Raw genomic sequence first — 15,670 nt, 5'->3', positions numbered from 1 at the left:
GGGGAGTTTTCCTGTCCCGTCCGCCATGGGAATTGTAGCAGGTGGTTGGGGGGGGGGGGGAGGGGGAGGGAGGTACCATGCAAAGGTCTGTTGACCACGGGCGGGATTTTCCTGTCTTGGGGCGAGCGCGGCTGGAAAATCAGTATCCAAAAGAGAAAATGCTGGAAAATCTCAGCAGGTCTGGCAGTATCTGGAAGGAGAGAAAAGAGGTGACGTTTCGAGTCCAGACGACCCTTAGTCAAAGCGTGTAAAATGACCCTTTTTAACCTGCATTTTCTCTTTTGGTTTCTGATTCCAGCACCAGCAGTAATTTGCTTTTATTCAGAAAATCAGCATCTTTGACTTCAGCAATATTCCCTCCAGTCTCCAGACTTAATTTGACCTGTCCTTTCTCCTGTAAAACACCCAGATGCAATGTTAGTAAACAAATAAAGAAATGCCTCGAGGTTTGGTGGGAGGATTTGATTATGTTGTTCTATCTTTAGGTGGCAATGGCTGTGAGTGGCAGGAGGGCGGAACCTTGTTGAGGCGGAACCTTGTGGCCGCGGCTGCTGCTGCTGCTGCAGTCGGAGGGGGGAGGAGAGGAGGGGGCGGGCGGCGCGGGTGCAGCCGCCATCTGGGTCCGGCCGCTCCCGTTGCCTGGCAACGGCCCCAACAAAATGGCCAAGTTCGTGGTGGCAGGTGGGTCTGGCGGCTTCAAATGAAGCCAAGAGTCTAAACAGAAAGGGGAACAGCAGCGCCGGCGATAAGGGGAGGTTTCTACTCGGGTTATAGATTTAATAACTGGGGAAATGCAGCAGAATAACATTATTAATCTTACAGAGGGGGATGGGGGCAGTGAGCCTCAGTACCTCACATCCAGGGGGAGATTAATGGGCTCCTGCCCCAACTCCCCAGCCAATGATCAATGGATCATTGATCAGTTTAAAAATAGGGAATCAACTTGCATTAAGTTTCACTTGTTAATTTTAAAAAAAAACTAAGTTTAAATTTAAAGTTTAAAGGTGGAGGCACGTTGGCACAGACTCACAGCGCCAGGGACCCGGGTTTGATTCGCGGCTTAGGTCACTGTCTGGGGCGGCACGGTGGCACAGCGGTCAGCACTCACAGCGCCAGGGTCCCGGGTCCGATTCTGGCCTTGGGTCACTGTGTGGAGTCTGCACGTTCTCCCCGTGTCTGCGTGGGTTTCCTCCGGGTGCTCCGGTATCCTCCCACAGTCCAAAGATGTGCGGGTTAGGTGGATTGGCCATGCTAAATTCTCACTCAGCGTACCAGGATCGTAGTTTAGAAGGATTAGTGGGGTAAATATGTGGGGTTACGGAGATAGGGTCTGAGCAGGATTGTTGTCAGTGCAGGCTCAATGGGCCAAATGGCCTCCTTCTGCACTGTAGGGTTTCTGTATGATTTATTATTGTCACAAGTAGGCTTCTATTAAGATAAAGGCAAAATACTGCAGATGCTGGAATCTGAAACAAAAACAGAAAATGCTGGAAAATCTCGGCAGGTCTGACAACATCTGTGGAGAGAAAATAGAGTCAATGTTTCGAGTCCAGATGACCCTTCAGATCCTTCCTCCCCCTTTACCTCCTCCCTGCTCATTGTCCCTGGTCCTAAACAGCCCTTTCAGGTGAAGCAGCGCTTCACAATGCACCTCCTTCAATCTGGTCTATTGCATTCGTTGCTCCCAATACGGTCTACTCTACACCAGAGAGACCAAACGCAGAGTGGGTGGTCGCTGTGCTGAACACCTTCGGCCCGTCCGCAAGCGGGACCCAGACCTTCCTGTTCCACTTCACACTGCCCTGCTCTCCTGTCCACATGTCCGCACTTGGCCTTTTGCAATGTTCGAGCGAACCCCAACACAAACTGGAGAAACAGCACCTCATCTTCCAATTGGGCACTTTACAGCCTTCTGGACTGAACATTGAGTTCAACAACTTCAGAGCATAAACTCTCCCCTCCACCTTCACCCCATTTCCATTTATTTTATTTCATTTCCTTTCATCTCATTCATCCATTTTATCTTCCCTCTTTCTCATTTCCATCTTTCCACTTCTCCATTCCAGTTCTCCTTCTTGTCCCCCCCCCCTTTTCAGGGCAACATTCCTCAGGCAGTCCTTTAACAATCTGTACCTCTGTTCTACCATTCTGATCACTTAGTGGACACTTTTAGCACCTTCTCAGCCTTTTGTATCCTCATTTACATTCCCTTTGTCCCATTCCACCACCCACCCTCATAGGATAAATCTCTGCTGATTCTCTTTGCTCTCCGCTCTGATGAAGGGTCATCGAGACTTGAAACGCGGCTCTATTCTCTCCCAACAGATGCTGTCAGACCTGCTGAGATTTTCCAGCACTTTCTGTTTTTGTAGGCTTACATTAACACTGTAATGAAGTTACTGTAAAGATCCCCCAGTCGCTACACTCCGGCACCTGTTCGGGTACACTGAGGGAGAATTTAGCATGGCCAATGCACCCAATCAGCATGTCTTTCAGACTGTGGGAGGAAACCGGAGCACCCGGAGAAAACCCACGAGGACACGGGGAGAACGTGCAGATTCTGCACAGACAGTGAATAAGCCAGGAATTGAACCTGGGTCCCTGATGCTGTGAGGCAGCAGTGCTAATCACTGTGCCACCGTGCCGCCCCAAAAGAAGAATCATAGAATCCCTAGTGCAGACTGAGGTCATTCAGCCCATCGAGTCTGCACCGACTCCCTTACAGAGCATCCTCCCCAGGCCCTATCTCCATAACCCCACACATTTACCTCGCTAAGCCCCTAACATACACATCTTTGGACACTAAAGGGAGAAATTTCCCACTCTGCCCACCACAGGAATTGTAGCGGGCAAGGTGCTGACCATGGAAAGCTCCCTTGACCTCGGGCAGGATTTTCTGGTTTTGGGGCGAGTGTGGCTGGAAAATCCCATCCCAAGGGACAATTTAGCATGGCCAATCCACCCGGAGAACCCGAAGGAACCCACGCAGTCACGGGGAGAACATGCAAACTCCACACAGTTACCCAAGGCTGAATTCGAACCCAGGTGTCTCGTGCTGTGAGCTGACCGAATAATGTGTTCTTTTCCCAGTTGGATTGGTGAAGAGATAATTACTTGCTCGGTATGACAGGAGAACGCCACTGCTTTTCTTTGTATGCACCTGAGAGGGCAGGTGGATTTACATCCATCTGTGAGAGAATTTTAATGTCTCATTTAATGTTGATTTAATGTATAGTCAGAAAGGTGGCACCTCTGACAGTGCAGCATTCCTTCTGTACTGCACTGAGGTATCAGCCAGAATATATACGCAAGACTCTGCGTGTGGGGCTCAAATGTCCAACTCCAAGGCAAGAGTTCTACCACTCATGACTGTTGAGCCAGGATTCTGAGGAGGCATGCTTCCAATGCAACTGTATTTTATGTAGCATGGACAAGTTGGGCCGAAGGGCCTGTTTCCATGCTGTAAACCTCTATGACTCTTATGATAACTGTATTTTAGCAAGTGTGTCCCAGCGGAAGAGGATTATCCTATTTAAAATCTGGCCAAAGAAAAAGAAAGAAAGACTTGCATTTTTGTAACACTTTTCACATCCTCAAGATCACCCAAGACACTTAGTACTAATGAAATGGGGCAGCACAGTGGTTAGCATTGCTGCCTCACAGCGCCAGGGACCTGGGTTCGATTCCAGTCTCGGGTGACTGTCTGTGTGGATTTCCACATTCTCCCAGTGTCTGCGTGGGTTTCCTCCGGGTTCTCCGGTTCCTCCCACACTCCAAAGATTTGATTTGATTTATTATTGTATTAGTATATGTAAAAGTATTGTTTCTTGCGCGCTATACGAAGCATACCGTACATAGGAAAGGAAAGGAGAGAGTGCAGAATGTAGTGTTACAGTCATAACTAGGATGTAGAGAAAGATCAACCTAATGCGAGGTAGGTCCATTCAAAAGTCTGATGGCGACAGGGAAAAAACTGTTCTTGATTTGGTTGGTACGTGACCTCAGACTTTTGTATCACTTTCCCTGACGGAAGAAGGTGGAAGAGAGAATGTCCAGGGTGCGTGGGGTCCTTAATTATGCTGGCTGCTTTGCCGAGGCAGCGGGAAGTGTAGACGGAGTCAATTGGTGGGAGGCTAGTTTGAGTGATGGACTGGGCTTCATTCACGACGCTTTGTAGTTTCTTGCGACCTTGGACAGAGCAGGAGCCATACCAAGCTGTGATACACCAGAAAGAATGCTTTCTGTGGTGCATCTGTAGAAGTTGGTGAGAGTTGTAGCGGACATGCCAAATTTCCTTAGTCTCCTGAGAGAGTAGAGACGTTGGTGGGCTTTCTTAACTATAGTGTCGGCATGGGGGGATCAGGACAGGTTGTTGGTGATCTGGACATTTAAAACTTGAAAACTTGAACTGTGGGTTAGGTTGATTGGCCATGCTAAATTGGCGATTAGTGTTAAGGGGACTAGCTACATGGGGTGACGGGGATAGGGCCGAGGTGGGATCGTTGTCGGTGCAGGCTCGATGGGCCAAATGGCCTTCTTCTGCACTGTAGGGATTCTATGATTTTATAAATACTCTTGAAGTATGGTCACTCATCATGGCAGCTAATTTTTCCATCTACAGCAGTGAGGAGGAAAATTGCCTGGATTTCAAGGAGCAATTCTATGGATTCTGAAACAGTTTGTGGAATATTGAGCAAGATGATAGCTGGGGAGGTTTATCTGGGAGAAACGGACAGCCACCAGCGCAGTCATCGTTTCCTGCTCTTTTCGGGATGTTCTCACAGAATGGTGACGATTGTTCATTTATTTTGGTTCTGCAGGTAGCGCATCCTGTGTTCATTACGCCAGGGCAGAACTTCTGGCAGATTATCTTCAACAGAATGTGCCAGACTTCAAGGTCCATAAAATTGTCCAAGCACCCGAGGATTGGCAGGTCAGTCATTGTGTGCCACTGAAAGCAGAGAAAAACAACTTTTCTTTTTACATATAAAGAAGTTAAAATCAGCCATTACGGGGCTGTCATGATGGTTTCTCTGCTGTTGTAGTTAAAACTACCGTTCCCCCCAAGTAGCCAGACAAAGTCACGGGGTGAAATTTTTCCATTCCGCCCGGGAATCATGGCGGGTGGGGGCGGACCACGCAAAGCTCCATTGACCACGGGTGGAAAATTCCGGCCTTGGGGCGAGTGCGGCCAGAAAATCTCGCCCACGGAGAGGATTCAAGATGATTTATTGACTGTAGCGCTACAGGAGCCTGATCCAGTCTTTAAAATCAGTCAGAGTACAGAATTTAGAAATGCACTAGCGGTTATAGTTTCAAATCTGATTACAAGTAATTAACATATATCAATCAAGGTACGGGGAATTTTGATTCGGTGGCCAGATTTCTTCAGAAAGTCTAAAGGATAACGGAAAATGCAAACTTTCGCAAAGGTAAAATGACTCCGTTTAAAAGCCTAATAACATTTATTTAAAACTAGATTTATTAAAATATGAAAAAAATCAAACATGACAGACAAAAGACAAAACAATAACTTCAGCTAAAGAGAGACCTCAGATATGCCTGATAGCGCCACAGTACCACAGAGCATTCTCAGAGGATCTCACCTTTCGTGCCAAAAGGTTAGTCAATTATACACTTCTGTTATCAATAGTTCAGCCCAATATTAGCTCGGTATGATTTATTCATTATTCAATACGTCAGTCCAACCATGACAGTATTTTAAATCAATTACAATCTGCCACCTTAAATAATGTTATTCCATTAGTTCTTTCTGATCAGCGGAAGTCCGCATTTTGGCAAAGATTGCTTTCTTGTTGTCAAAGCATCAAGAAACTTTATGTTGCTTAAAACCCGGCTAAACACCAAGCCTTGGCCCAATGCCAAATGAGGGCCCATCATTTGACATTCTGCCAAGCCTGGGCAACTCGAACCATGTAAAATGTATCTTAAAAATGTTCTTTCATATTCTCAATACATTTGCCTGCATCCATTGTTTCTTAAATGCAAGTTACACCATTTTATAACAAATATTGCTGAATATTGCATACTTTTGTTAAAGTTACTGCTATCCTTGGTCACAGCGCTGACAATTTGCTACTTTTACAATCTAAATTAATACATTTCAATTTTAAACACATCAAATGTTAGCTATTCATTTATATAGAACATATAAGTCATGATTTAATTTCAATCTTTTTAGTATATAATCAGCAATTTTCCTCATGTTGGGTAAGCTTGATTATGTGTCTCTCTCTATTTCCTATCTGTTAGCTGCTAATGCCTATTAACCCCTTCTACAATTGACCCCTCCTACAGGGAATTATCTCTATCCGCTCACAGTTCTTGATTAAGGTTACATCATATATTAAAACCAATCACACTAACCTCACACTTGCTCAATTATAATATCCAATCAGCGTGAGGTTTAATTACATCAAAAGGCTAAGCCATGAATAATCCCACACTATAGTATCTTTTTCCCTTTCTTATCTGAAGGTCTGGAACTAGCTGCTTACAACCCTGATACGCATGTCTCTGCAGTTAAACATTGCACAGGCTTTTGTCTTGTTTAACCCTTTCATTGGACACAGTTATTAATATGGCTACTGTTTTCCTCCATAATTATTAGTATGGGTATTAAAGAACAAAAAACAATACAGCACAGGAACAGGCCCTTTGGCCCTCCCTTCGGCCACCCAGCAACACACATTCCCCATACCCCCCCACAGACCCCCAGCAACACACACTCCCCCTGTCCCCCCACAGCCCCCCAGAAACACACACTCCCCATGTCCCCCCACAGACCCCCAACAACACACACTCCCCATACCCCCCACACACTGGTCAACAACACACACTCCCCATACCCTCCCACAGACCCCCACCAACACACACTCCCCATGTCTCGTCCACGGCCCCCCAGAATGACAACACAACACCACCCCCCCCCCGCTCCACCCCACACACAGACACACACCCAGAACCCATGCAGTGGTGGCCACAGACAGTGCTGCATTTCAAGTCCTGAGGCTTCAGCACTGCCACTTCAGAGAGTTTCCAGCCCATCCTCCACCAGTAACAGTGCTTGCTGCTGCCAGCACTAGGACCCAGAGTCAGCGCTAAGACCCAAGGTCAGCGCTCTGACCCGGGTCCGTGCTGAGAGTCCGAGGTTGGACTCCGTGAGCAACAACAGCCCCCCACCCCCAAACACTTGCAGCCCGCCCCCCCCCCCCCCCCCCCGACCCAAAACGCAACATGGCCGCCACGAAACAACCCTCCCATGAACAGCACGGAGCAGTTTAAAAGCAGAGACTTACCTCCTCACTACCACTTCTGCTCAAGCACCTGGAAACGACTTGGATATTTGAGGTGTTTTCCTGACCAATCTGGCTGCAGTGAACGAGGTGGTTAAGGCAGGTGAGCTGGGACGATTGGGAGTGAAGCTCACTAATGATATTATAATGAATGCAAAAAAATGTAAATTGATGTTTTGCCTGTTTTGGGTGGGGTCCAGATCACGTCGAGTTTTTTTGTGTGGTAAAATGGGCGCCATTCCTGCTAGTCGCATCATGCCCGATTTTATGACATTTTCCCGCCGCAAAACGGGCGCGATGAGGTCATAAAATTCCACCGAATGTGTCTAGAAATGTATCTATTTCCTCCATAAATGATTATGTTTGGCTCCGGGTGCGGGCGGGCAGGACAGCAAGCGTATTCCCAGTCTTAATGCTTGTCTTTCTACAGAAATGGCTCCAAGCAGTGTGCAAAGCAAATAACTGGAAGCATCATGATTCCCCGATTATCTGGCGAGAACTTGTGGACCGCGGAGGAAAGGGATTACTGCTCGGTGGATTCAACGACTTCATGGAGTATGCACAGGTCGGAGTTACAAATGTTCCGGCATCCCAATCCCATTTGCAAGTTGAAAATGTGCTGGCAACTGCCTTGTTTTTTTTTTGTCTTTGGTGTTTCTTAATATAAAGGGGCCACATTCAAGGAACAAGAGCAATGTACAGCACAGAAACAGGCCCTTCGGCCCTCCAAGCCTGTGTCAAGCCTGATGCCTTAACTAAACTGAATAAAACCTTTGCCCTTACTCATAGAATCCCTATAGTGCAGAAGGAGGCCATTCGGCCCATCGAGTCTGCACTGACCACAATCCCACCTAGGCCCTATCACCATAAACTTTTCCCTAGCTAATCCCCCTTGACACTCAGGGGCAATTTAGCATGGTCAATCCACCTAACCCGCACATCTTTGGATTTAGAGGGATACAATGCGACGTACTTGGACCGTATCCCTCTATTCCCTCCCTATTCATGATCCATTCAGATGCCTCTGTAATGTTGCTAATGTGCCTGTTTCCACCACCTCTGGCAGCGCGTTCCAGGCACCCACCACTCTCTGCATGAAAAACTTCCCCCGCACATCTCCCTTAAACTTTTCCCCTCTCACCTTGAACCTGTGCTCCCTTGTAATTGACACTTCCACCCTGGGAAAAAGCCTCTGACTATCCACCCTGTTTATGCCTCTCATAATTTTGTAGACCTCTATCAGGTCTTCCCTCAGCCTCCGTCTTTCCAGTGGAAACAATCCCTAGTTTATTCAACCTCTCCTCATAGCCAACGCCCTCAAGACCAGGCAACATCCTGGTGAACCTTCTTTGCTAGGTTTGATGGAGAAGATATGGTGAAGATGTTTTCACTTGTGTGAGGGTGCAAAACTATGGGTCATAAATTTAAGATAATCACTGATAAATCGAATAAGGAATTCAGAAGGAACGTTGCTACTCAAATATGTGGAATTTGATGCCACGGAGCATGTTGAAGAGCACAGCATAGATGAGTTTAAGGAAAAACTGGATAAGTGCATTAAGTAGGAAGGAATAAACGGGTAGAGTTTAAAGTTATAGTTATTTATTACTGTCACAAGTAGGCTTACATTAACACTGCAATGAAGTTATTGCGAAAATCCCCTAGTCGCCACACTCTGGCGCCTGTTTAGGTACACTGAGGGAGAATTTAGCGTGGCCAGTGCACCTACCCAGCATGTCTTTTGGACTGTGGGAGGAAACCGGAGCATCCGGAGGAAACCCATGCAGACACAGGGAGAACGTGCAGACTCCGCACAAACAGTGACCCAAGCCAGGAATCGAACCCAGGTCCCTGGTGCTTGGGGTTCACTGAAATAAGATGGGAAGAGGTTTGCGTGGAGCATTAACATCAGCATAGACCAATTCGGCGATGGCCTAGTGGTATTATCACCAGGCTATGAATCCAGAAACTCAGCTAATGTTCTGGGGACCCGGGTTCGAACCCTGCCACGGCAGATGGTGGAATTTGAATTCAATAAAAAATATCCGGAATTAAGAATCTACTGATTACCATGAAACCATTGTCGATTGTCGGAAAAACCCATCTGGTTCACTAATGTTCTTTAGGGGAGGAACTTCCCTACTTCCGTACTTACCTGGTCTGGCCTACATGTGGCTCCAGAACCACAGCAATGTGGTTGACTCTCACCTGCCCTCTGAAATGGCTGAGTGAGACACTCAGTTTCAAGGGTGACCAGAGATGGGCAATAAATGCTGGCCAGTCAGCGACGCCCATATCCCACGAATGAACAAAAAGAAATTACTTTGTCTATGGGGTTAAAGTAGCAAGCATGCTTCTACTACAGAGTTCTCATTCTCCTGGGGCACCACTTCTTCCAGTAGTGGATTGCTTGATATTTTCTTATCACACCCCTTGGCGTGCTGTTTTAACAGTATTGAATAGAAAAACATTTGAAGAAAGACTGGCATATATATAGTGCCTTGCACATCCTTCATGGCATCCCAAATAACTTTACAACCAATTAAGTGCTTTTGAACTGTAGTGACTGTTCTATTGCAAGAAAATTAGCAGCCAATTTACACAAAGCAGCTGTGTGCTAATGACCAGATAATCATTAGTAATGTTAATCATTGATCATAGAATCCTACAGTGCATAAGTAGGCCATTCGGCCCATCGAGTCTGCACCAACCACAGTCCCACATATTTACCGTAGCTAGTCCCCCTGATACCAAGGGGCAATTTAGCATGGCCAATCCACCTAACCCACACATCTTTGGACTGTGGGAGGAAACCGGAGCATCGGAGGAAACCCATGCAGACACGGGGAGAATGTGCAAACTTGACATAAACAGTGACCCAAGCAGGTTCCTGGCAGCAGCGCTAATCACTGTGCCACCAATCGAGGGACAACCATTGGTCAGGACAGAGAGATAATTCCGTTGCATGTCTATAAGATATAATCATAGAATCATAGAATCCCTCCAGAGCCTGCACCGACAACAATCCCACCCAGGACCTATCCCTGTAATCCCACATATTTATCCTGTTAATCTCCCTGACACTAAGGGACAAGTTAGCATGGTCAATCAACCTAACCTGCACATCTTTGGAGTGTGGGAGAAAACCAGAGCATCCGGAGGAAACCCACGCAGACACGGGGAGAATGTGCAAAATCCGCACAGTCACCTGAGGCTGGAATCGGTCCCGAGTCCCTGGCACTGTGAGGCAGCAATACTAACCACTGTGCCGCCATGCCACCCATAATGCCATGAGATCCTTTAAGTTCATTTGGGAAGGAAGACAGGGGCTTGGTTTAGCATCTTATCAAAGCCTGGTGTCTCTGATGGGGGATGAGAGTGCTATCCACTGAGCCAAAGATGGCCCATTCCACTCCAAGCTCGTAACGGCAGTATTCATTGCCAAAGGGTATTAAACCCTCAGAAATTCAGTATGCGTGAGATATTACAAAATCATTATCAGTCGGAAAAAGACATAGTGAATACCTGAAAAACGGGAGTGAAGGATAGGCCAATAAATTATTCCTGCAGTGAAACTGGTGTAAGGCAATTGCTGTGCTTGTTTCAACTTTAGGAATATTATGGGTTTACTTATGATATGATGACTACACTCATGGTAAAGATTGCAAGGGAGAACCTGAAGGCTATTGAAAATGATCAGGAGGAAGAAACGTTCTATAAGAATCTGATTAAACCGATGCCCATCTGGATTAGTGGGTAAGTGGAAACTATTTTCTCTTACCAACATCACTATCATTCTATTAGGAGGCCTCCTGGCAAATGGGTAGCGCCTCTACCACTGGGCCAAAGCTCCCGATTCGAGTCCAACACCAGGACTTGTGTTGATTTGATTTATTATTGTCACATGTATTGGGATACATTGAAAAGTATCGTATCCCAACGGAAGAAGGTGGAAGAGAGTATGTCCAGGGTGCGTGGAGTCCTTGATTATGCTGGCTGCTTTGCCGAGGCAGTGGGAAGTGCAGCCGGAGTTAATGTATGGGGCTGGTTTGCGTGATGGACTGGGCTACGTTCACAACCCTTTGTTGTTTCTTGTGGTCTTAGTCAGAGCAGGAGCCATACCGAGCTGTGATGCATCCGGAAAGGATGCTTTCTATGGTGCATCTGTAAAAATTGGTGGGAGTTGTAGCAAACATGGTGAATTTCCTTACCCTTCTGAGAAAGTAGGGGCATTGGCGGGCTTTCTTAACTATCGCGTCAGTGTGGAGGGGCCAGGACAGGTTGTAGAGGTGCCATGAGGCCACCTTAGAGACTGGTTTTCTCCATTTTCTCATGTAATCCTTTAACAATCTTAAAATGGAAGAGACAATGTTCTGGAGTTTGTGGGTTATTGATGTTTATGATCAAATTCACTGCATGGAACAGCAAAGCTTATATAACAACAGGGAGTACATTTCTGAGCTGCCACTTTCGTTCTAGAATCTTGATGATATTGTAATGCTGTTCTGGTGTTTTGGAAGCAAAGTCTAAAAATACATCATACTACCAGCACCACACACTTCTCTCATGTATGGGGTGCAGTTGCTTGTTCCCCCTTTCCCTGAGTTGCTCAAGAGGCCATTTTCATGTATACGGCCAAACAGGCAGAATTCCTGCCTGCACGGACGGTATGGTGCCAGAGTGGTTAGCACTGCTGCCACACAGCGCCAGGGTTCGATTCCGGCCTCGGGTCACAGTCTGCGTGGTGTTTGCACGTTCTCCCCGTGTCTGTGTGCGTTTCCTCCGGGTGCTCCGGTTTCCTCCCAAAGATGTGCGGGTTAGGTGGATTGGCCATGATAAATTGCACCTTAGTGTCAGGGGGACTAGCTAGGGTAAATGCATGGGGTTTTGGGGATAGAGGTTGGGTGGGATTGTAGTCGGTGCAGACCCCATGGGCCGAATGGCCTCCTTCTGCATTGTAGGATTCTATGATTCTATCACTGCCTGAATCTCTTTATCTGCTTATAATGTGTAGCATCTCTAATCTTTTCACATTCTAATGGAGGGTCATTAATTTTAAGTTTATTTATTAGTATCACAAGTAGGCTTACATTAACACTGCAATGAAGTTATTGTGAAAATCCCCTAGTTGCCACACAGTGTACCCGAACAGACGCTGGAGTGTGACCACTCGGGGTATTTCACAGTAACTTCTTTGCAGTGTTAATGTAAGCCTACTTGTGACTAATAAATAGACTTTTAAAAAAACTTTACTCTGCCTTCTCAACCTTTGCTCTCACCTGAGATGTGTTGATCCTTGGGTTAAATCTCAAAGGGGAGAGCAGCCTATGGTCATCTGGGACTAGGGCGACTTTACCTTTATGAGTGTGCACAGTTACATGTTTGTTTGATTGAATGGTGGTACATGATCTGTGGGCAGTGGAGAATCACTTCCTTCGTTCACTTATGTGATTTGCTTCTTATTTTAGAGCATCGAGCCCTGTCTGTGTCAATCTCATCCCTACCTTGGTAAATGGAGAGCTGTTTGGTCGAGATAGAGAGGTCAGCTTACACCTGATGGACATCAACACCCCCTTAGCCGTATTGGAAGGCTTACAATGGGATGTTGAAGATATGGCCTACCCTCTGCTGCAGAAAGTAACAGTGCAGAATAGTCTCAGGAAGGCTTTCATGGATGCTGAGGTCATCATTGTCCTGGACGATTTCACCCCAGAGGAGGATCAACCGATTGAAGACTGCTACAAGGAAATAGCTGGTTTCTACCAAGAGCTTGCCGTGAGGATCGACACCTTTGCAAGGTCCAATGCCCGTGTGATTGTGGCTGGTGATCACATCTTGAACTTGAAAACATACTTCCTCTTGAATAATGCGTATTCCATCGATCATTGTAATTTTGTAGCCGTATCGACTCAGTTGGAAGTAGAAGTCAAAGCACTGCTGGCTAAGAAGTTGAACGTGAAAACAGAAGGTGACCACTTTTTACTATCTCTTTCCAAACTCTCTCCCCTCCCTCATGCAGATGCTCGACTCTACAGAGCTATATCCATGGCTGGCAACATAGGGGGCAGCACGGTGGCGCAGTAGTTAGCACAGCTGCCTCACAGTGCCAGGGATCCGGGTTTGATTCCCGGCCTCGGGTGACTGTCTATGCGGAGTCTGCACGTTCTCTCCGTGTCTGCGGGGGTTTCCTCCGGATGATCCGGTTTCCTCCCACACTCCAAAGATGTGCGGGTTTGGTAGATTGGCTCCGGTAAATTGACCCTTAGTGTCAGAGAGACTAGCAGGGTGGGGTTACGGGGACAGCGCCTGGATGGGATTGTTGTCAGTGCAGACTCAATGGGCTGAATGGCCTCCTTCTGCACTGTAGGGATTCTATGAACACATCACTTCATTAATCAATGTTGATAACTCCTGCAATATTAATAGGCATCCATGACTCTGGAACTTATGAATGATCAAATCAGCCTTCCCATTAGACATTAGCCACATTTTTCAAACATATTCCTCTATATAACTGATTTGGGACCTTTACAAATATGTACAAGCTGCCAGAGGCAGTAATAGAGGCGGGTACAATTTTGTCTTTTAAAAAGCATTTAGACAGTTACACGGGTAAGATGGGTATAGAGGGATATGGGCTAAATGCAGGAAATTGGGACTAGCTTAGTGGTAAAAACTGGGCGGCATGGACAAGTTGGGCCGAAGGGCCTGTTTCCATGCTGTAAACCTCTATGACTTTGTAACATCATAGAAATCATAGAAACCCTACAGCACAGAAAGAGGCCATTCGGCCCATCGAGTCTGCACCGACCGCAATCCCACCCAGGCCCTCCCCTCATATCCCTACATATTTACCCACTAATCCCTCTAACCTACGCAAGTCAGGACACTAAGGGACAATTTTAGCATGGCCAATCAACCTAACCCGCACATCTTTGGACTGTGGGAGGAAACCGGAGCACCCGGAGGAAACCCACGCAGACACGAGGAGAATGTGCAAACTCCACACAGACAGTGACCCAAGCCGGGAATCGAACCCAGGTCCCTGGAGCTGTGAAGCAGCAGTGCTAACCACTGAGCTACCGTGCCGCCCCAACAGATTGTCTCTTCCAGTGCTCCAGTGAACCACAATAATAGGTGGAATTTAATGCCCTTTGCCGAGGTGAGTTTGGAGCAGAGGGTGCATTGAATCAGGCGAGTGGGTGCTCGGCTTATTAAACGATTAAATCAGTGCCTGATTGAGGGACACAGTAACAGAGGGAGGAGGGGGTGCCAGGGGGCCTGCTAAGAGCCACCCCGCCCTGTCCTTGCTGCCAACCACCTACTCCCCGGCCGTTATGAGTGGGTGACCAGGGGTTCTCCATTGTTTCCCCTCCACCTCTGACTTGAGCCCACCACATTGACCCGGAAGTGGTCATGGCGGGTCTGATTGTGGCCTTAACTCCACTTTTCTGCTCTTCCCACATAACCCTTGACTCCCTTGTTGATTAAAAACCTGTCTAGTTCAGCATGAATGTATTCAATGACCCAGCCCCTAATGACCCTCTTCTCTCTGTGGAAGAGAATGCCAAAAGTTAATAGTCCTTTGAGAAGAAATTTCTTCTCATCTTTGTCTTAAACGGGCAGTGCAGGTACCTGACACAAACAGCTTGGACCCTTTTGGCAAACTGAGATTCTATAACCAATAAAATCTTCCAAATTACTAAAATTCCCAATAGACAAGTTGACAACTTTCTATTATGTGATATAGAAAATACTCCGAAATCTTTATTCTCTATTCCACAGTGCAAGTATAATTCCCTATATACTTAACAAAACTATCTACTTAACTTCATAGAACAAATCCCAATCTCAGATTATCCTGGAATAATATTCTCCCAATCTGTCCTACATCATTGTGGGTGGCACAGTGGTTAACACTGCTACCTCACAGCGCCAGGGACCCCGGTTCGATTCCAGCCTGGGATCACTGTCTGTGCAGAATCTGCACATTCTTCCCGTGTCTGCATGGGTTTTCTCAGGGTGCTCCGGTTTTCTCCCACACTCCAAAGATGTGCAGTTTAGGTTGATTGGCCATGCTAAAATTGCCCTTCAGTGTCCCAAGGTTAGGAGGATTAGCGGAGTAAATATTTGTGCTAAGCCTGGGTAATTTTCGATGCAGACACGATGGGCCTCCTTCTGCACTGTTGTGCTTCTATGATTGTCCCATCCATTTACCATCCTGTGTAGAACATACTCAAAATCCTGATATTAGGTCTTACATTGTAATCCACTAAACCATACTCTCAAATATTTATTCTCTTGTGCAGAACACATTTCCAACTCAAGTCACAGTTTTTGAATGTTGCACTGTT

The 15,670-nt window shown here is 46.7% G+C and overlaps 1 protein-coding gene across 2 annotated transcripts in view; it reads left to right on the top strand.

Moving 5' to 3' along the window:
* The first annotated feature begins 565 nt into the window (after positions 1–565).
* The window catches only part of mdh1b (malate dehydrogenase 1B, NAD (soluble)), a 35,657-nt gene continuing 20,552 nt past the window's right edge, over positions 566–15,670 (top strand). The window contains exons 1-5 of one of the 2 annotated variants that reach the window (XM_078229266.1): positions 586–681; positions 4,821–4,933; positions 7,747–7,881; positions 10,930–11,072; positions 12,785–13,284. In XM_078229266.1, coding sequence (XP_078085392.1) covers positions 660–681; positions 4,821–4,933; positions 7,747–7,881; positions 10,930–11,072; positions 12,785–13,284 — 913 coding nt within the window. In that variant the 5' untranslated portion in view covers positions 586–659. Of the gene's footprint in view, positions 682–4,820; positions 4,934–7,746; positions 7,882–10,929; positions 11,073–12,784; positions 13,285–15,670 lie in introns of both variants that reach the window. The other variant, XM_078229267.1, reaches the window with a different exon arrangement.

This window comes from Mustelus asterias, chromosome 14, assembly GCF_964213995.1.
Source record: "Mustelus asterias chromosome 14, sMusAst1.hap1.1, whole genome shotgun sequence".
Taxonomy (NCBI): Eukaryota; Metazoa; Chordata; class Chondrichthyes; order Carcharhiniformes; family Triakidae; genus Mustelus; species Mustelus asterias.
This window is presented reverse-complemented; position numbering and strand designations above follow the sequence as displayed.